Below are 20,117 nucleotides of genomic sequence, written 5' to 3'. Positions count from 1 at the left end.
GCCTCACAATAGTGATAATCATCAGGCCTGTCTCTTACCCACTCTTTTATATTTTGGACATAAGCCTCCCACAGACCAAAAATTATTTTGCTGACTGGCTGTTTGATATTCACCTAAAAGAACTCTAGAGAACATTGCCAGACCACATAGATGAAAGTGACTTCCCACTTATCTGGAACTGATTAGCAAGAAGTCACGTAGTAACTTCATGTCAGTGGACTAACCATAGCAGACGTGATCACTAAGCTTTCTCTAAGACAGGCTGCTTTGGCTTGTCTTTTCACTTTTTATTTATTATGAGATTTCAGAATTTTTTTTGCAATGTGTCAAATTTAAGAATGCTTTTTATTACTCAGTGACGTTATGACATATATTTTTTAGGACGAATTTCTGAGCCTTGTATACACAGTTCACATACCTCCCCAGTGTGACACTTACATGATTTGTTTATGGTTTATGGGGCTTAATTATTTTGAATTAATGGGCTGGGGACATGGGAAGAAATGTGAAATTAATGAAGTGATGATATCACTATCCCAGTTTTTAGTGACATTTAACATTATCAGATTTCTGGATTAGCTGAAGAAATGAATTTAGCTAAAAGTATAATTTGTTCTTTAACATTTTAATAGCTCTTAATATTATGACATCATCTCTAATGCCTTTATTTTTTAAAATTTATTTATTTTATTTATTTTTGGCCACGTCGGGTCTTCAGTGCTGTGCGCGGGCTTTCTCTAGTTGTGGCGAGCAGGGGACTACTCTTCGTTGCGGTGCGCGGGCTTTTCATTGCGGTGGCTTCTCTTGTTGTGGATCACAGGCTCTAGGCGTGCAGCCTTCAGTAGTTGTGGCACGCAGGCTCAGTAGTTGTGGCGCACGGGCTTACTTGCTACACGGCATGTGGGATCTTCCCGGACCAGGGATCGAACCCATGGCCCCTGCATTGGCAGGTGGATTCTTAACCACTGCGCCACCAGGCAAGTCCCTCTAATGCCTTTAAATTGTCCTTTGGACATAGAAAAGAAAAGAACTAGGGACTCACAGTCCCTTATTAGAAATCCTAGAGACCAAATGTGTTTTGGAATTTAGAATTTTTTGGATTTTAGAAAAGAAGTACAGTGTGTGTAGCATATATTATGTAACACCCCTTGCAGACTCTGCAGCATTTTTTTTTTTTTTTTTGCAGTACGCGGGCCTCTCACTGCTGTGGCCTCTCCCATTGCAGAGCACAGGCTCTGGACCCACAGGCTCAGCAGCCATGCCATGGCTCACGAGCCCAGCCACTCCGCGGCACGTGGGATCCTCCCAGACCGGGGCACGAACTCATGTCCCCTGCATCAGCAGGCGGACTCTCAACCACTGCGCCACCAGGGAAGCCCCATCTGCAGCATTTTTTGAAGCAAAATATATATAAATAGTTACATTTAATGGGCCAAATAAAGATTATAAATAGTATCACCAAGTGAGGTCTGATTTTGTTGCCAAAGTTTTGCCAAAAAAAACCTTTGAATTTTGGAATTGAGGATAAGGAATTGTAGTGCTTTGTGAATGAAGAAGCAGTCTTCATTGTAAGGACACTGTTTCTTTTATTTTTTCACATTACTCAGCAAATAATTTATTAGAAATTTTTTCCACAAAACTTTACCCACCAGAATAAGAAAGAAGTTGGGGTCCAGGAACCTAAGTTATCCATTGCATGCAGATTTATATCAGTCAGATAGGCCACAAAACCTTTTATTTGTTTTTAAGTTTGTCTACAGATTATTATATTCTGGCTCTGTTGTTTCATCTTAGGCTCTTTGGTCTTTTTGTACTTAAAATCATCCATCAGTGTGTTCTTTGTTAGGGCTTATTTTTTACGGAACTAGACAGTTGATTGGCTTTGTCTAGTTGCGGCGAGCAGGGGACTGCTCTTCATTGCAGTGTGCAGGTTCTAGCCTATTTTTTAATTAGCTGTGTTCATGCTGCAGAGGGATAACTATTAATTAGTGCTTCTGAAAAATAAGGGTGATGTTCTGTCGAGGGAATCATACAGACTGTTGTGTGCGCATGATCTGTCCAATCTGAAAAGCCTTTTTTTCCTCAAGGCTTAGTAATTCTAGAGCAGGAAAACCAGCACTAATTTCTGTACCATCTTCAGGGGCTATTGTAAGTAGTAGAGAGTTGGAGATTCTCCTTGCATTTTTACCTCCAAGTGTGTAGTACATTAGACTTTTTCGTCTAAATGAATGCTGCAAGTGGTTTTGGTTTGGCAGTTGAGAGTTGAATGTGTACTCACAGGAGCTTGGTTTCCAGATCATTTTACATAAGAATACTGTCTAACTTAGATTTGTCTTTTAGTTCTGATTTTGCAAAGGATAATTTCTGATTGCTCTTGCCTGAGTCATTTGTAAACTCTGGAAGAAAACAGATATAATTTATAGTCACAAAGATATGTAAGTATCCTTCAGCTTTCAATCAAATTAATGCAGTATGCTTGGTTGTTCAGTATTTGCAAAGCTTATTTTTTTTTTGTTGGTAAGAGCATTGTGTAAGTCTTTGAAAGCTTATGTGTGCTTATGAAACCGTAACCAAAGGGTGTTTCAAAAGAAATTAGGTTGCTGAAGAACTTGCAGGCAACAAACATTTAAATTTTAGAACTGCTTTTCAGAATAAGAATTATAATTGTTTTCTAAAAGAGTGAATTATAAACCAAAAGGGGAGCACATTTCATATCAGTAAAATCCTGCCACTCATATAATTCATTAATTAAACTGTTTGGTTTCTCCCTGAAGGACAGTGTTTGTTTGGGCTTATATGGGCAGTGAAATGCCTACAAGTAGGGTTTTAAAACCCTCTCTGCCATTGGATTGTCACTCCCCCTCAAACTAAAATTTTTTTGAAGGTAATTAGCCAGCTGTTCTCCACACTCGATGCTCTCTGTAGTTCATTTTGCTCTGTTTTGTTTTAAATTGATTAGAGAGTCAAGAACCAGGATTACCAGACTCTGAGAGACTAGAAATAATCTCCCCCATCATCCACTCCCCAACACACACACACACACACACACACACACACACACACACACCCCTTGTTTTTGGAAATACAAACCTTGCATAGTTGGTTCTCTTTTCAGAGTATCCTGTGCAGCACAACCTTTCCTAGTTATGATGCAGTTTTCTTACCACACATGTAAGTAAAAGCTTACTTTAGTTTAACTTGATATTTAGAGAGGAAGATGCCAATTGGGAAGAAGCCTGTCAGTTTGTCGAGCGGGCCCATGACAGGTGGGGTACGGAGGAGCTTCTCTGGTGGCGAAGAGTTGACTCCCCCTCTATATCGAGCCCTTCCAGCACAGACAGCCCTGGAGGCCTTCCCACCTCCCCGCACTAGCCAAGAGTTCAGTCCCAGCCTCAAAACAGGTAATTGGTCACATCAGCACCTCAGGTACTGCAGAGGGTCAAAGTCTGGGTTAGGGTGGTGGGAGACAGAAGCATGGTCTGGCATGACAGATGCTGACATTAAATTTTTCTTTTTCTTTCAACTAAAAAATTCATTTTCATTAGTCTTTGGTAGTCACTTCACTAAAATGAATAATCAGGGAAGGATTTTTATTTTGTTACAAGCCACTTTTGAGCTTCAAATTCAGGTAAAGCTGTGATTTCAGTTTATGGAATTGTGAGACGACTTGTACTGTTTCATGGTTTCGTTAAAATGGTTGAGCGTTTTGCATTGCAGAATTCTACGTGACTTGACCTGAGGGAGAAATATGCCATAAGGGAGCAATCTGATTAATCAGATCCAAAAATGAGGCTTTGTTCATAGCATTCCATAGCGTCTCATTCAGTAGACAGGATGTGTTTTGTATTCCTGTGTGATTTTAGTTCTGGTAGTAACATTTACCACAGTCTTAGTTGAATAAGGGATTTGGAAATATAATGCCTCTATAATTTTGGTATTGAATTTGAGTGAAATTTATTTCTATAATTTCACGTTTATATATGTACAGTGATTAAGTAAGTAAGTGACATTTAATTTGAGTTGAATTGGTTAGGCTAAGCTGGTAGAGTATAAGGAAGAATGCCCTTTGTAAATGCTAAGAACAAACATGTTACCGTAGAATGTCAGAGGCTTCACTTGCATATGATGAATCTTAGACGTGAGTACAGATCAAATAGCCCCAAATCCAAAGTTGTATCTGCCTTGGCATATATTCTGCCATATCCTAACTATTGCCTTTAAACAATTTTTTATCGAATTTGCAGTCTTTAAAATGCCTTTTATATGTTGAAAAGCATGATGGGACTTAGTACCTAGCTCTGTTTTCTTCTCAGTCCTCTGTTTGCTAATATTTTTGCACCTGAAGTTGTCATCAGCCTTTTTTTTTCCATTTTAAAATGTGTTCTTTAGCTTTTGCCTTCTTAAACAGTGTATTAGGTGATCTTGATCCTTCCTAGTCTGTTTCTCTGAAGATCACTCATATCTTTATATCTAGAGAAAATTACTATACCTCTGTTGTATAAGAAGTGGATTAGGACTGCAGATGCAAGTTTATCTGCTCTTTTATGGAAATACCTTCAAATGACTAAAGAGCCTTTCAGCTTCTTTTCTTGTCTTTGTAACTTTTTTCTTTTTGTACTTGTTATTATGAAAGTTTTCTGTAACCTAAGTGATTAACTATAGATATTGTGAGCTCTGAATATGTTTGAATTTTTATTGCATTTGAGGTGTATTTTCTTTAAGCATTAGACTGATTTTGAAGGCGTGTGTCACGTTTTGTGAGAGAACTTGACTTTTAGGATTGGCAAAACCCAGGAACTTGGAGTAGGCATACAGGATGGAACCCACAAGGCCTCCTAAGTGACTTCCCTTTCCACTGGTGTCTATTGTGTGTATCTTCTGAGCTAGGGGCACATCTTGTGGGATTTAATGTGATTTTACTGTGGTGAAACTATGTAGGGACTACATTGCTGTCTTAACTCTGAAAGCTACGGTTTGTTTAGCTATTGAGAGAATTTATTATTTATGGACTTCTAACTAGGAAAATGTGATTTCTGTTAGACTGTCTTTTGAAATGTTAGTGAGTAAAGTCAGCAAAGTAACTTCTTTTTAAAAACAGAGCCAAGAAAATGCATTTGTGTAGAAAGTGACATCAGCCACAGGATCTATTTTATTTCATCCATCATTCATTGAGAATAAGGCCTGTAAAGGAGAAATGATAAGTGTGAAGATACCAGACAGGCTTTATTTTAGGTTCCTTGAAAACACTGAAACTTTGCATTAGAACATTACACATCTGAGTGACTGTTTCACCTTTATCTTGAGTTATTTTTTTTAAGAACATTGTTTCCATATTTTAACATGAGTAGAAGCATAATCCAGAGCTTTGTTGTTAATAATAAGTGCAAATAGTTTCAGGATGTGCTTTAGAATTTCAATTTACTTTTCTTACATTTAAACAAAAACAAAAAGCATCTGTTTGAATGGAACATGTTTGGTCTTGAAGCACAGTAATTCTTTTCTCATTCATTTAGCCATCTGATCATCATATAACAAGATATTGTTTTAATCAACCTTTTATTGTGGGTACTGCACCTTTAATGAAATTTGGGGTTTTTTTCCTTTTCCATGTGTTTATTTTCATGGTATTGTTCAAATGTCCTTAACAACGCATGTTGGTTTGACTTGAAGGATAACTGTTATATGTTTGATATCCTCCATAAAAGCATTTTTATCATATTAACTAATTTTTTTAAAGGATTTTTTAAAGAAAGTAAGCAGAGTCATGTTTGCTTTACCTTGCAGCAATCTGATTGGTATGTGTTTTGCTATTATTGTAGGCATAGTGTATTCACTTTTCAGTCTTTGGGCTATTAAATTTTTTAACACCATTACCAAAACAAGTACCAAAGTAAAATAAAATGAATTAGCGTTATTTCAAAAGATTATTCTTTTTTTAAATTTTTATTTATTTTTGACTGTGTTGGGTCTTCGTTGCTGCACGTGGGCTTCTCATTGCGGTGGCTTCTCTTGTAGCAGAGCACAGGCTCTAGTCACGCGGGCTCAGTAGTTGTGGCTCGCAGGCTCTAGAGCACAGGCTCAGTAGTTGTGGCGTGCAGGCTTAGTTGCTCCGCAGCACATGGGATCTTCCCAGAGCCAGGCTCGAACCCATGTCCCAGGCATTGGCAGGCGGATTCTTAACCACTGCGCCACCAGGGAAGCCCCAAAAGATTATCCTTTAAATTATTAAATAAGATGTCAAAGACCATTATTTTTGAAACTAATCTTTTGTAACTAAAATCAAGACACGAAGTATTTTTCTATCACTATTTGACTTTAAAAATAGCCATTTTAATATTGTTCCACGTGGTGTTATTGTTTCATGAAACTTAGTTGGCTTACTACTCATCTAAATACTCTGAGTCCTAATTCTTCTCATAAATTGACCTTTTTCCCCCTGTATAAGCAGTTCCCAATTTACATTCCATATATATCTTCATCCTCTCACTCCAATTATTATGAAAAGAGCCATAAAAAAAGAAACAGAAAAATTTCATCTTTCCTTTGGAGACAGTCCCTGCAGGAAGCAGACAGGTGGTTACTCAGTGGCTGAGCAGCCAGTCTGAGAGTCACAAGTTGTGCAGAGGGAGGCCTTAGGCTACATTGGTTCCCGCTGTTAATAGCCCTTCAAGAATGCTAGTCTTATGTTGCCAAGTCTCCCTACTTTTCATGGTTTTATATGAAATCTCCTGTTTCAGAATATTCAGTCAATTTGAAAGAACCACAGGGCAGAGGTGAGGGAGGGAAAAGCCCAGTTTGTGAACTCTGAGTTAACAGATCTCTGTGCTGAAGAAATTGAAGAAGAAAGTTAGCATTACTCACCATGGGATTAGATTCCAGTGAGAATATAAGCATAAAAGATCACCTGTTCTTTAAATTATTTGAAACTTTACCAACTCAATTTTGGTTAAACAGTAACTTTTTTTTTTAAACATTTATTTATTTTTATTATTAATTTATTTATTTATTTTTGGTTGCACCGGGTCTTAGTTGCAGCACGTGTGCTCCTTAGTTGCGGCCACGGGCTCCTTAGTTGTGGCATGCAAACTCTTAGTTGTGGCATGCATGTGGGATCTAGTTCCCTGACCAGGGATTGAACCTGCGTCCCCTGCACTGGAAGGTGGACTCCCAACCACTGTGCCACCAGGGAAGTCCCTAAACAATAACTTTTTAAGAAACTCAAATACATCTCTGAGAGGTTGGCAGTTACTAAGACTAGTGTTTGTTTAACACGTAGCTGAGATCATTTTCATTTAAAAAGTAGGAAAGTAATTTTTTTTAAGGGAGGTGTTTAAGGGAAGTAGAGGGTGGGCTTCGGGGAAAGGATTTAGGGCAGCCTGAAATTACTGACTAACTGCGTTGAGGTAACTTAAGAGATGTTTATAAAAAGAGATAGGAAAATCTCAGAATTAAACAACCTAAACTTTTGCCTAAGACCAGTGCTGGGACCAGCAAAGAAAACATTCCTCTTTTTCTTCTTGCTTGTCCATGCAGTAAGAAGAGCCCTCCTGTCACTAAAAATTATGACTAGCATGACTTCAGTGACTACCAAGAAACCTAAACCTCACTGAAAATACTGGAAACTGAAAAACAGTTGTCCATAAAAATAAAGACCTATTGGAACATGACCTGTTCATAAATTGAAGATTGCCTATACTGTTGTTTGTTTTCATTAAAAAAGAAGTCTTCAGGGCTTCCCTGGTGGCGTAGTGGTTGAGAGTCCGCCTGCCAATGCAGGGGACACGGGTTCGTGCCCTGGTCCGGGAAGATCCCACATGCCGCGGAGCGGCTGGGCCTGTGAGCCATGGCCACTGAGCCTGCGCGTCTGGAGCCTGTGCTCCGCAACGGGAGAGGCCACAACAGTGAGAGGCCCATGTACCGCAAAAAAAAAAAAAAAGAAGCCTTCAGATAAGAACTCAAACAGGTAGTACTACTGTTAAGTGATCCCATTGGTAATGTTAGCTGTTTTTGTTTTTGTCTTCTTTTTTGGCCGCACTGCACAGCTTGCAGGGTCTTAGTTCCCCCATCTGGGATTGAACCCGTGCCCTTGGCATTGAAAGTGCAGAGTCCTAACCACTGGACCACCAGGGAATTCCCAAAGTTAGCTGTTTTTTATACCAAGGATTTTCATGTTGCTGGTGTCAATCAATTTTTATTTTACCTAAAATGATTACTTAAGTTTTTCTTGATTTTAGTTTTAATACAGGTGTTTAATATTATCAGATTTATATCTTTTTTATGAAGAGAGTCTTTAGGTACTCCTTGGAGATAATAACATGTTAAAGTCATTTGTTGTGTTACTTATTATTCAGAACTATCCAAGAAATATGCTGTTTATGTAGACATTGACATAAAAGTGAATACTTAATCATGAGAAAACCTCTAATCATTCTAGTCAAATTAGTGATCACTGTTACCTTCAACGTTTCATTGACAGTGTCCATTTGTGCAGTGTCCATTTTGCAGTATTGTTCCTTTTTGGAACTCTTCTTAACTACGAATATGCTTTGAAAATTAAAATTAATTAAATGCTCTTCCTTCGGGGGGGTTAATTTTAAGAGTTACTGAAGACATGAAGAAGTCTTATTAACTGTGAAGCTGTTGGAACATGAAGCAATCTGAATATTCTAGAAAGACTTAATAACATCTTGTACATTTATTTCTTACAGTGACTACATTGCAGCTGAAGGAGGAGTTGATAGATGGAGAGGATTATAATTTCCTCCAAGGAGCATCTGATCAGGAAAGCAATGGCTCTGCCAACTTCTACATCAAACAAGAGCCCTGAGGTTGCTCAGAAACTGAGGGTGGGAGGGAAAGAATTTTACACAGGACTGATTTATAATCAATCCAGCTGTACAGCGGGGCTATTCTACTGGAACATTTTGCTAAACATAGAAAATTTCAGTTCCAGATTTTTCAAGTGGGTAGGGAAACTATTTTAGCTGTGGGGGGAAATTTTTCAATTTATAAAGATGGACAATTTTTGTGTTGTATTTGAAGCTTTTGAAAGAATTTTGTAATATTTTCCAAGTTTGGATTTATGTGCATTGTTAACAAGAACTGAAATTCTAACTTTTTTGGTAAGATTAAAGTTTAGGTAGCAGGATTGAAGGAAATGATTTAAGAAGGATATAGTTGTAAATGCAAATGAACTGTCATTACAAATGAACCTTTTTGGTACCTGTTGGGAGATTTTGGGATTTTGGAAGTTAGGCCAGTCACATCTCCAGCTTCCTCTGCTGCAGAATATGCAACTGAACGTCCCCCCCCCCCCATCCCCGCCCCATGGAGAGCTCATCACCACATAGATCACGGAAGGGTAATTAATTCTGCTTGTTGGCATTTTATTGCAGCCCATTTTAAATATTTGTACAGAAATGTTTTTCATTCTGTGAAAATTTCTTTAGAGTTCTGTATGAAACTGGAAGAACTCTGGATACTTTTATATGTTCTCTTTTAATTAAAAAAATGAGTAAAATTATCCTAACACTAAAGTGTTAAACTGGAATGGTTGACAAGATATACAAGATCTCAGTCTACATGTTGAGGGGTTGGGGAAAATGCAATATTGTCCTAAGTTTATTTTATTTTCCTTACTAAAAAATACCCCACAAAAGGGATTCTCATCAGTTCTCTGCCATTTCTCTCCATCTGTGAGATAATACTTGGTATAACCACACCCCAAAACACATGTTCTGTATTACCAGGAGAATCAAATTAACAGTTGTTTAAAGCCAAGATAAGTTTAGATTTCAAAATCATTCCAGCTCTGCTTTTAACTATCCTGGATTTGTTAGAAAACTAATTTGAAAGAGAATTTAATTTTCTTAAAATTTAAAGACAATTCATATTAATTTTATATATATATATGTATATATATAAAATTAATATGAATTGTCTTTAACTCTATTCAGAATTAATTTTAACAATAATAATGGATTTGGACCATTTTGAACATTCCCTATTTTAAAATTCACATGGCTTCCTTTGAAAAAAGGATATAAAGGTAAATTGGTGAAAGGTTTGCTCTCTGCATTTTTTGACTTTCTGAGTTGTGACTGAATGAGAGAGCTTTAGCATTTACCAGTGAGGTTCATAAACTAAACTCTCAGGAATTACTTGCATCTGTTCTAGAAGTGCTTCTGGGTCTTAGCCTGGCCTCTTCAGAGTGGTAATATTGACCATCTCCTCTGGAATATAGGTAGGGCTAATTAGAAATTAATCAAAATGATTAACCTCTACAGTCCTTCAGCCTATGGAATGCTTTAAAAAATGTTAATGGAAAGCCCCAGGAGACCATTTTAGGTAAGATTTTTTTTGTTTGAATTTTAAAATGCATAAAACATTAAAAACCAGCAATTTATTTTCTAAAATATTGCTCTACTTTTGGGAATAATAGCATTGGTAATATGCACAGGTTTACCTCATTCTATGCAAGAGGGGTTAATATCATAAGGTTTTATAGTTGCTACTGGAAGTAAAATTTGTTACTTTATAGTGTAAGAATGTATGGAATCGCATGTCAACATTTCTTAATACTGACTCTTTAGGGGCATAAATGCAGACCATATCAATGCCAAGTTGATTCTCATGTGTCAGATATATGTGAATTCAGCTGTTAAATTACTGGATATTTATCTTAAACAACATTACTGAGAGGGACCTACTGTAAATGTGACATCCTCACACTTCCCAAATCTTTAACTTTTAAGAATCTTCCTATAAACTTAAAGCCTGGAAGACTTCCAAAAAGCAAGGGTTACAACAATCTTTATTCTCAGGCTTAGTGAATTAAACCCAGGACTCCGATTCCATGATATGGGCACCAGAAGCCAGTTGTATCGTGTGCTCTAACAGTACCCTGGGCTTAGGGGCTCTATAGGGACCTGAATAAACCAGGAGGGATTTGATTTGGAGCCTGGTAATTAGTTCTGTGAAATGCTCATTTGTAGCCAGGTTTTATAAGCTTCCACTTCTACAGCAAAGCCAGGCTCTGAGTGTTTTCAGATTTCCCACCTATTTATGAAGTGTTTCGTGTCTTAATCCCATGACCAACGTTAAATGTTGGTAAGGACTTCCTACCGAATAAACACAATCTGAAGCCCTCTTCATTGTTCAGACTCTAACTCCCTGCTGCCGATGAACAGAAAATGAGTTGATGCAGAGGAGATTTATGTCTTAGCCACAACTCCAAGTGTACAACTCAGTAGCCCCATTCTATTCTACGGTTCAAATGTACTGCTGACCTTGGGTTTGTTTTGTTTTTTTCCTGTTAGGATTATTTGGGGATTTTTGGTAGTTTAAACTCTTTAACCTTTTCCTTGCTGTGTATGAGGAAAGCTAAAGCTGTTATCAACTTCTTATTCTATGGATACTAACACGGGTTTTCAGTGTTTGTTTGTTTTTATTATTATTAATTTTGTGTGATGTGAATACCCTCTCCCGTCAATATTTGTATTATGGTGCTATATATTTGGTAATGATCCTTTACTATTGGGAAGGGATTTTAAAAATACTGTGATTAAACTGGGTTTCTTCCTTTGATTTTCATATTTTAAATAAAGCCACAGTCATTTATACAAAAGAAAAGTATCTGTCCCTGGGCAAATCTTTTGAGGACAGAGGTCAAAGTAAACTGCATAAGGTTTTTACATCATTTCTGTATGTATTTGATAAATAGATCAATATCTGTACAAATTTAATCTTTTATTTTCTTGGTAACTTGTGATCATTGAGAAAGTGTTTGAAACTTTCTCGTAAAGTGTATATAATGGCGTGAAAAATTCCTTTGGAGAAATTTATGTTCCTTTCATTTTTACCAAATTGCAAATTTTCAGCATGGATGTGAAAAGCATTAAAATTATAACTTTGTGTACAAGATGAAAATAATTCACTAAATTTGCCCTTTTTTACACAAAATAAAACGTTAAAGTTAAGTCGTATATGAGCAATTCTTTAATATGCTTTGATATTTGAGGGATTTCCTTTTTTATTCAAAATATTGAGTGCCGCCTTTTATTTATTTATTTATTTATTTTTTTGGCCGCGCCACGCAGCATTTAGGATCCTAGTTCCCCAACCAGGGATTGAACCTGCACCCCCTGCAGTGGAAGCGTGGAGTCTTAACCATTGGACGGCCAGGGAAGCCCCTTGAGTGCCTTCTATAAGCAGTCGAAGGCCCCTGGGGAAGTCAGATCAGTTCCTCCCTCACAGAACCTGTATGTACTCTCATAAGGTAAGCCAGCACAAGTGAGGAAGAATTTACTGCTGGCTGACGAGAGGAAGAGAATATGGGTGGATATATGGCCATAGTTGCATTTGAGCCAGGATCTCACTTGGAGGGAATAGGCAAAAAACACGGGAGGGGTGAGTGTGAACCCCTTGTGGGGAAATTAAATCACTTTAGTCAGAACATGGTGTTTCAGGGTTGGCATGATTGCTAGGAGACTTTTTTTTTTTTTCCAGCTCCATTAACCTCAGCAACAAGGTTCATAGGATGTAAATGAATTATCCCAGCTTGCTCTTGCTGTTTAAGAGGGAACGCAGACACCCTCCTTTATCAACAGCTGACTCTGTGGGAAATTATCCAACTTTTACTGCAGAAGCAGTTTGTAGAGAATTTTATGGATGTTAGACAGTAATGAGATGGATTGGGTATCTTTAGTAGTTAATTTCATCACTTTAGAAAAATATAACACACTCCAAGAAAGACAGAACCTAATTTCTGCCCTGCTTCCTACCTTAAATGGCTTGAAAACAGTTGCCCTAGTAAACTGGAATTCCCAGGTTGGCCTCAATTACTACCCCGAGCTTTGACATATACATTCTTCTTTAAACCCTTACGCGCCTCTCGGGAAACTAGTTTCCTAAAGTGCTTTATGCCCATGTTTTAAGAGGAACAAATGTTTCCCCAAAACAAGTAACTTTAGCACTGTGTTGTTTATCCAGCCTTGTGAGACGGGGAGAACAGCAACTATTTCCTTTCTGCAGACTCTTACTGAGGCTGGGTTGACATCCCTTGTTGGCCTGTTAAGAATTCCAAGCCTCACGAGCAGGCCAAAGCAGGGCTTGCCTATTAACAAATAATTATATAAAAAGTAATGCATTTTTAAAAATGCATTTATTATATGTTTAAAATACAGTTTTATGAAAGCATAAAAGGTTCTGAATTAGTTGTCCACTTTCACACACCCAACTGGTATATAGGATTAGGTCCAAAACCCAACCTTACTCCAGAGGCAGTGCTTTTGTCCTCACCATAGCCTACCCTTCCTCATTCAGTTCTACCAAATTAAGTCCTAACATTCATATCCTTCCTCTCAGCTCTCACCACTCCAAATTTGACTTCATCACCCTCCAAACTCATGACTTTTATCACGTCACTTGGAAAACTATATAAAGGTAGTAAAGCACAGTGGCCAAGAGCAGAGTCTGAAGCCAGCTACTTGCATTGGAACTTGACTCCTTCACTTGTTAAGCGCTCTAACTTGACTCAGTTTCCTCAATTATAAAATAGGATACTAGTACCAACTTCCTAAGAGTTGTGAACATTAAATGAATTCATGTCCGTGAAGTTCTTAGAACAACCCTGGCACAGAGTGAGCCTATATACAGTAACCGCTGCTGCTGCTGACAGGTACCTTAGTCATTGTGCATGTGGGTCCAGGGTGGGCACTTCCACCTTAGAATGCAGGCCCCAGGCCTGCCCCAGGATCTAACTTCAGTAAACCGCCATTTAATGCAGTGAAAGCACATAGCACACAAACATGAGATTCACTTGAAACTAAAAAATAGTTTAGAAAATGTTAAATTTCTTGTCAATCGTTGACTTGAAATTAGAATCCTGACACTTCTGTACCAAGCTGTTGATGTGTTTGTCGTTGTCTTATAGTATAGCAACGTGCATAAAAAAATGTAACGTTGAGGGCGTTCCCTGGTGGCCTAGTGGTTAGGATTCTGGGCTTTCACTGCTGTGGCCCAGGGTTCAATCCCTGGTCGGGGAACTGAGATCCTGCAAAGCCATGTGGCCAAAAAAAAAAACAAAACATGTAATGTTGAGTCTTTTATATGGAAGTGGCATGAAAAGCTTTCACCGGTTTCCTGAGAAAACAGGTATTCATAAACCCACATATTTCTGTAATCTCATTTTTAAGGCAGACTCCAGATGATAGTGAACATTTCTATTGATAGGTGCTCTTTGGCACCATTTTACAACTGTACCAATCCAGCAAAATGAACAGGCAATGTGGATTTTGTAACCACTTACTACTAGCCCAGGAAATAGGCATGATAAATACCTCATCCCAGGGTAAAGTAAGAAGGGAGGTAGGGTCGCAGGGAAAATTTGTGTATGAGCTACGAGCCAGGCACTAGGTTAACTGCTTTACATGCATTGTTTCATTTAATCCTGCATTGCCATGGTATCATCCTCACCTTACAGGCGTCCTTAGGCTTCCGTTTCCTCATACGTAACTTGCCCAATTTGCAATCAACAAGAATGTAAATCTGGACAACTTGACTAGTCTATGTTTCATTCTGCCAAGTTTCAACAAATTCTTTGTACAGAAATGTGCATTTCTACATCAGCTAAAGTGGTTGGGATCTTTATTATGTTCATTATTTCCTTATTAGTTTCCTCAGATACACAGCCAGTGCCACACTTGTCCTCTTCAGCCTCACTGCTTTCCCTCCTAGAGTCTGGAAGTATACCAGGTGCTGAGAAGGATTAAATCATTTTTCCATAACAAGAGGATTAATTTGTTCTGGATAACACTACGATAGCCAGGGAACCAAGTCACGTCTTCTTCCAGCTTAGTAACCAGTAATCACCAGAGTCTGCACCCCGTTTTCAAAGGCTTTATTGGTAGATATACTTTAGGAAAGAAACATCCATCCTACTGCTTCCAAGTTAGTGGAATGAAGAGCTGTGCCCAGGGACACATCAGGTGGTGCCAGAGGGGACTATGCTCCGTCCACCTCTTACTCATAAATCCAGTCAAAAGCACAAGACTTGTACTCAACCAGTTCTTCGGGCTTAAACCACAGGCTGATTTCTTTCTCAGCACTTTTTACTGAATCACTGCCATGAATGATGTTCCTAAGAAGGAGAACAATTTCTAGTTACATTTTAAAGTACAAAAGTCTGTTCAATGGATAAAGCAAAGGACAGTCACTGAAGACCTTTTCAGCCAGTTGCTCCTTGAAGCAGCTGACCACCCCCAAGTAGCTACTCTTAAAAGCAACTATAAAACTATAAAAGTACTTAAGCCAAAAGCATCACTTGGTTCAACTTTATTATGCTTCTAAATTTTCAAAACAGTGCTTGTACCCAAGATTGCCACAAAACATTACTTCTCAAATTTTGAAAAATACAGGAATACCCAGACCAAAACCCAAACTAGATGTGACGTATTCATTATCAACAGCCATTGCTGCTGTATTTTCTTACAACACTAATGTGCAAAGTCCAATCAAAACATTCACGATTATTGACAATCCCTTTATTCCATTTGAGTCTCCTAACTATACAAATTTTTGTAGAGATTCTGTATGAGTTAGGGAACCAAAAAGGCTAAAAGTGACACACCCTTGGACACAGCACCACAAAGGGCAGAGCCAAGGCTAGACCCCTTCCTTGCCCCACTATCCGCACTTTCTGCCGTCACGAAGGACCCACCGCAGGCAGCTCCCTTGTGCAATGCCTTGGCTAAAATTTTAAGTAGCCTAGAGAAGTAACTATTCAAGAAAGCGTTCATCCAATGATAATTACCACCTAATTTAAACGTTCAGAATTTTCTAAAATTGGAATATGCCAAAAATACTTGTTTTAAACCCAAGTTAAGTGGCTTTGAGGAAAAGTCAGTGTCCCTTGGAACTTACCTGCCAACTTGAATGCAGAAGTCGCCACGAATGGTGCCCGGCTTAGAATCCGCTGGGTTGGTCTCCCCAAGCATCACTCTCCCTGTCTTCACTACATTCAGGCCCTCCCAGACCTTGACATTAGGGAAGAGGAATTTCATCAGTTCTGCCATTCAGGACCATTAAAAACAAACATTTACCTCTACCTAACAGCATGTATCAGTAAGACCAATCAGTGACATGATTATCAGCCAACCCCAGTAGTAGTAGGGGCCGATATAAAATACTCCATACTCCATCCCAACTGTATTGCTAGGATACAGAGAAAAACTCTGCCCAACTTGGGGACTTCCCACTCTGGCTGAGACAGAGATTAAAAAGACTGAAGAATCTTTATGCAGCCACAAACTCAAAAAATAGTGGTGAAAGGGTAAAGAAAAGTGAGCAGACTGGAACAGGATCAGTGGGAAGGGCATTGCAGAAGACTGTTAGAGCAAGACATGGCAAAGACTGACATGAAAGGGGAAAATGTATTCCAGGGAAAAGCAGAAAGAAGATAAGGTCACCCTCAGGGAACAGGAAGTAGGGCTTCTTTCCCAACAATTTTATTAACTCCCTATTATACCCTCTACCTCTATTCACTTCATTTCCAATTGGACATTAATGCCACAGGAAGAAATAGACCAGTTCATTTCTAGCACAGGATCACAGAGAACTCTTTTTAAGTTCTGATTCTCACTTCCTTTTTCCTCCCAAGTTCCCAGTTGGTCTGTAAACTAACTCACTCCAGCAGGCTGCCTTTGTAAAATAAGGAATTTGGAGTATCTGCGGAAGATGTCTAAAAAGGAACATGAAGACACTGAGCAAACCCGGTTACCTATCAGCCGTTACTTCCTTGGTTCCCTCTCCTCCAGCACAAGCACTTACCATGGCCACAACCGGCCCAGAGTTCATGTACTTCACCAGCCCTGGGAAGAATGGGCGGTCTTTCAGGTCAATGTAGTGCTGCTTCAGGAGTTCCTCAGAGGCCTGGCATTGAAGAGGAGGTACCAATTAGGAAGTAAACTAGAAAGGCTCCCATCCTCAGAACCTGCCCACCTCCCCCCACCAGTAACATGGTAGGTTCTCTAAAAGTCTGGGTGTGTATTTTAGCTCACATTCATAAGGTGTGTATTTAAAAAAAAAAAACATCCAAACCATGAAACTGATGCTATCTTAGCGGAAAGATTGTTCTGATCATGAAGACACCCTCATGTCAATGACCTGACGGATGTTATAATCCTTAGAAAGAGGTGGTTAGGGAGTTAAGTGTTGGCTGCAATCAAAGGAAATATGCCAGACAGAGGTCATATCAAACCCTCTGGCCCATTCCTAATGCCCTTTTAAACATTTCAGACGTTAACTGAGAAAGCTTGGTTTAAATTTCAGTTCTTAGGTACTTATCCCCTAAGGTCCAGATCTGTACCCCAAATTGGAAGATAAAGTTACTGCCCTATGCCAAAGGGAGCCTGCAGAGAAAGGGCAGAGTAAGGCACACCCCACCTAAGACCTCAATCATCTCAGAGTTGCAAGCTGAAGCACAAAAGGATTCCAGCCTCCATCCCGTGCCTGGGTGGACGTGCGTGGGCCCGGGGCGCAGACCTCATCCACTCCCTGCTGCCCCCCTGCGGCCCACTGCCCGTCGCAGCCGCGGGAAGGAAGCAGCCCCGGAGCCTGAGTCACGTCACCTCCGCTTAACCTTCCAAGGGCGTCTGTACCCCCGGGCCTCGGGGAAGGGTCTAGCGGGCCCGTGGAGCCCTGGGTGGTGGGGTGGGGGGGTTGGAGGCCCAAAGCAAAGGGGTATTCGCGGGTCCGAAATCAGCCAAGGGGGACTCCGACTAGGAAAAGACACTCGGATCGACGCTGCGGGTAAGGAAAACCACCCGCGACCTCGCCGCCGCGGGAGGAGGGGAGCGGGGCGCGTCACCTGAAGGAACTTCATGGCCACAAGGCGGAATCCCTTCTGCTCGAAGCGCTTGATGATCTCGCCCACCAGGCCGCGCTGCACGCCGTCGGGCTTGATGGCGATGAAGGTGCGCTCCGCGTGGGCCATGGTCCTGCGGGCGGCAGGTGCGGTCAGGGCGTCGCGGCCGCGTTCACACAGGCCTCGAGGGGGCCCGGACCCCGGGCCGGAGGCCACGTGGCTCCCGCGCCCGCCAGCCGCTACCGCGGGGACACGTGGCCTGCGGGACGCCTCAGCCCTACCAGCGCCGCGCCGCAGCCCCTCAGCCGTCCCCGGGTGCCCGCGGAGGACACTCGGCAGGGGTCCCGGGGGAGCGCCCGGCCTGCGGGACCGAGGGGGCCCGAGGGCGGGGAGGGATAGGAGCCGCCGTCTTACCGGTAAGAGGGCGGGCGCGGGCGGCGACACGGGCCTGAGCCGAGAGCTTAGCGACCGGCACCGCCGCAGGGAGCCCGCGGAGGAGGGGCCGGCGGCGGCCACACCCCGGACGGCCCTCCACCCAACCCGCGAGGCCGGACGCTTCCGGACGACTCTGTCCACGCCCCGGGTTTGCAGAATAAGCCAGCGAGGGCTCCAGGGGCAGGAAGTGATTTCTACCCCACCTGGTTGTGCCCGAAGTAGAACTGCGCGCGTCCAAACCAGCTCCTGTCTTCAGTACCTCCTCACACGCGCGCACGCAAACCTCTACTGGTCTTGAGTCAGTACCCCGGCCAGTACCATCTGCTTTTCCCCATTCACCGAGCACCCAGAGCTGCTTTCTCTCCTCCCCGTCTAGCACAAGTCCTTATCCTACCTGTGAAATCCAGTTTCCCCTTCCCTCCCCTCTGCTTGAGCCCTGCTTCAAGCCCTCCACCTCCCTCATCCGAACTGGCGGCCTCCCAATGCGCGTCCACCTCACTTCTCCCCGCAAGGAGCCTCCCTCAGCACCCTCCTCAAACACCATCTGACCCTCGGCCCTGCTTTGATGACTCCCCCTGCCTGGAGGATGGCATCCAAGGCTAATTTAGCAAAATACCCCATACCCTGCTCCCTCCTGCCTGTCTCCCCACCCACCTTCCCAGCCCAGTTAAGCTGCCCTGTTCCCACCCTGAGATGATGATCTCTGCCCCCAGCATCATTGTGTGGCCAGGTTATGCAGTTCAGCCTGAGACACACCCTTGACAAGATTCTAGATTCTCTCATAGAAATCAGGCCTGTCATACATTTGCAGACAATCCCTATCTCTCCTCTGCCTGACAAACCACTAGCCACCCTTTGGTGGTGCCCAGCTTCCCTGGAGGAGCCAGCAAGCCCCTCCTCTCAGTAAGTGTACACTCACTCCCACCCCCACCCCTCCAGCAGTGCTTACAGCCTGAGGTGGGCAGAGCCCCTGAGTCTCTCTCCTCAGGGCGGTGAGCTGATTACAGGAATCATGTGTCATCACCCTAGTGGTCCTGGCACTGCACTGATAACCTGTGTTAGATGTTGTGACAGTCCAGGCCTCTATTATACCTTGCTGGCTTTCCAAACTTCTAGTTGCAGAGCATTTAAACCACAGTACACGAGCAGTCTTCATTCTGGAGCAAGGACACCCAGTGTTCCCTTGGGCCTCAATCGGCAGTACACTTTTATTTGGGCTTCCTTTTCAGGGTTAGCAAATGTCAATTGTGGGAAAGAGTGGGAATTTCACTGGATATTTCTCCGCAGAGCCGTTTGCCCCTTGGTCTGGTCACTACCTTGCGGTAGAGCCAACAGCAGCCCTCTGCCTTTCACCTCTCCTTTCCTTCCTGGGAAGACTGTCCTTAACTGTGGAAGGTATAAATGAAGAGGCAAGGGGGCAGGGCACAATCCTTAAAGAATGACACAGCCCTTGAGAAAAACTGGATACAACAAGAACTGGTTAGAACCGACTAGGCCCAAGATGGTGGAAGATTCAACTTCCAGTAGAACCTGCGCCTCATTATACGCTCACTGTAATACATTAGCCTGCTAAATGACACAACCACCGGCACCATGACAGTTCCAAGGCCAACCATAAAGGCCAAAAAGTGGGCAGTGGCCCAAATCCTGGAAATCCCTGAGCCTTCTCCGAGGTAGTTAGAATATTCCTCCCACTCCTTAGCCTATGGAGTTACCCAGCCCATGAAAACCAACCACCCCCGCACCTCGGGCCTGCTCTGCCTTCTGGCACAGACTGCATTCTGTCTATGGAATTGTAACTGAGCAGGACCCTGTGGGG

The 20,117-nt window shown here is 41.6% G+C and overlaps 2 protein-coding genes across 15 annotated transcripts in view; one reads left to right on the top strand and one right to left on the bottom strand.

The window, feature by feature from the left end:
- The window catches only part of MBTD1 (mbt domain containing 1), a 69,986-nt gene extending 58,008 nt beyond the window's left edge, over nucleotides 1–11,978 (top strand). For 11 of the 13 annotated variants that reach the window (XM_033410942.2, XM_033410940.2, XM_033410945.2 and 8 more), the window contains 2 exons: nucleotides 3,210–3,401; nucleotides 8,709–11,978. In XM_033410942.2, coding sequence (XP_033266833.1) covers nucleotides 3,210–3,401; nucleotides 8,709–8,827 — 311 coding nt within the window. In that variant the 3' untranslated portion in view covers nucleotides 8,828–11,978. The remainder of the gene's footprint in view (nucleotides 1–3,209; nucleotides 3,402–8,708) is intronic. The other 2 variants (XM_033410946.2, XM_033410948.2) reach the window with 1 other exon arrangement.
- Nucleotides 11,979–14,883: 2,905 nt separating this feature from the next.
- Nucleotides 14,884–18,433, bottom strand: LOC105747718 (nucleoside diphosphate kinase B). 2 transcript variants are annotated; one of them, XM_012537794.3, is made up of 5 exons: nucleotides 18,278–18,433; nucleotides 17,867–17,996; nucleotides 16,828–16,929; nucleotides 15,922–16,034; nucleotides 14,884–15,139 (listed from the first exon to the last, which is right to left on the bottom strand). In XM_012537794.3, the coding sequence occupies exons 2-5, from the start codon at nucleotides 17,990–17,992 to the stop codon at nucleotides 15,022–15,024; spliced, it is 459 nt and encodes a 152-aa protein (XP_012393248.1). In that variant the 5' UTR covers nucleotides 17,993–17,996; nucleotides 18,278–18,433; the 3' UTR covers nucleotides 14,884–15,021. The 2 variants fall into 2 exon arrangements, with proteins under 2 accessions (XP_012393248.1, XP_033266609.1); XM_033410718.2 differs by lacking the exon at nucleotides 18,278–18,433 and having other exon boundaries at nucleotides 17,867–18,266.
- Nucleotides 18,434–20,117: the final 1,684 nt, after the last annotated feature.

The sequence above is a fragment of the Orcinus orca genome, chromosome 19 (genome assembly GCF_937001465.1).
Source record: "Orcinus orca chromosome 19, mOrcOrc1.1, whole genome shotgun sequence".
In the NCBI taxonomy this organism is placed as follows: Eukaryota; Metazoa; Chordata; class Mammalia; order Artiodactyla; family Delphinidae; genus Orcinus; species Orcinus orca.
The sequence above is the reverse complement of the archived record's forward strand: the minus strand, read 5'-3'. Positions and strand labels throughout refer to the sequence as shown.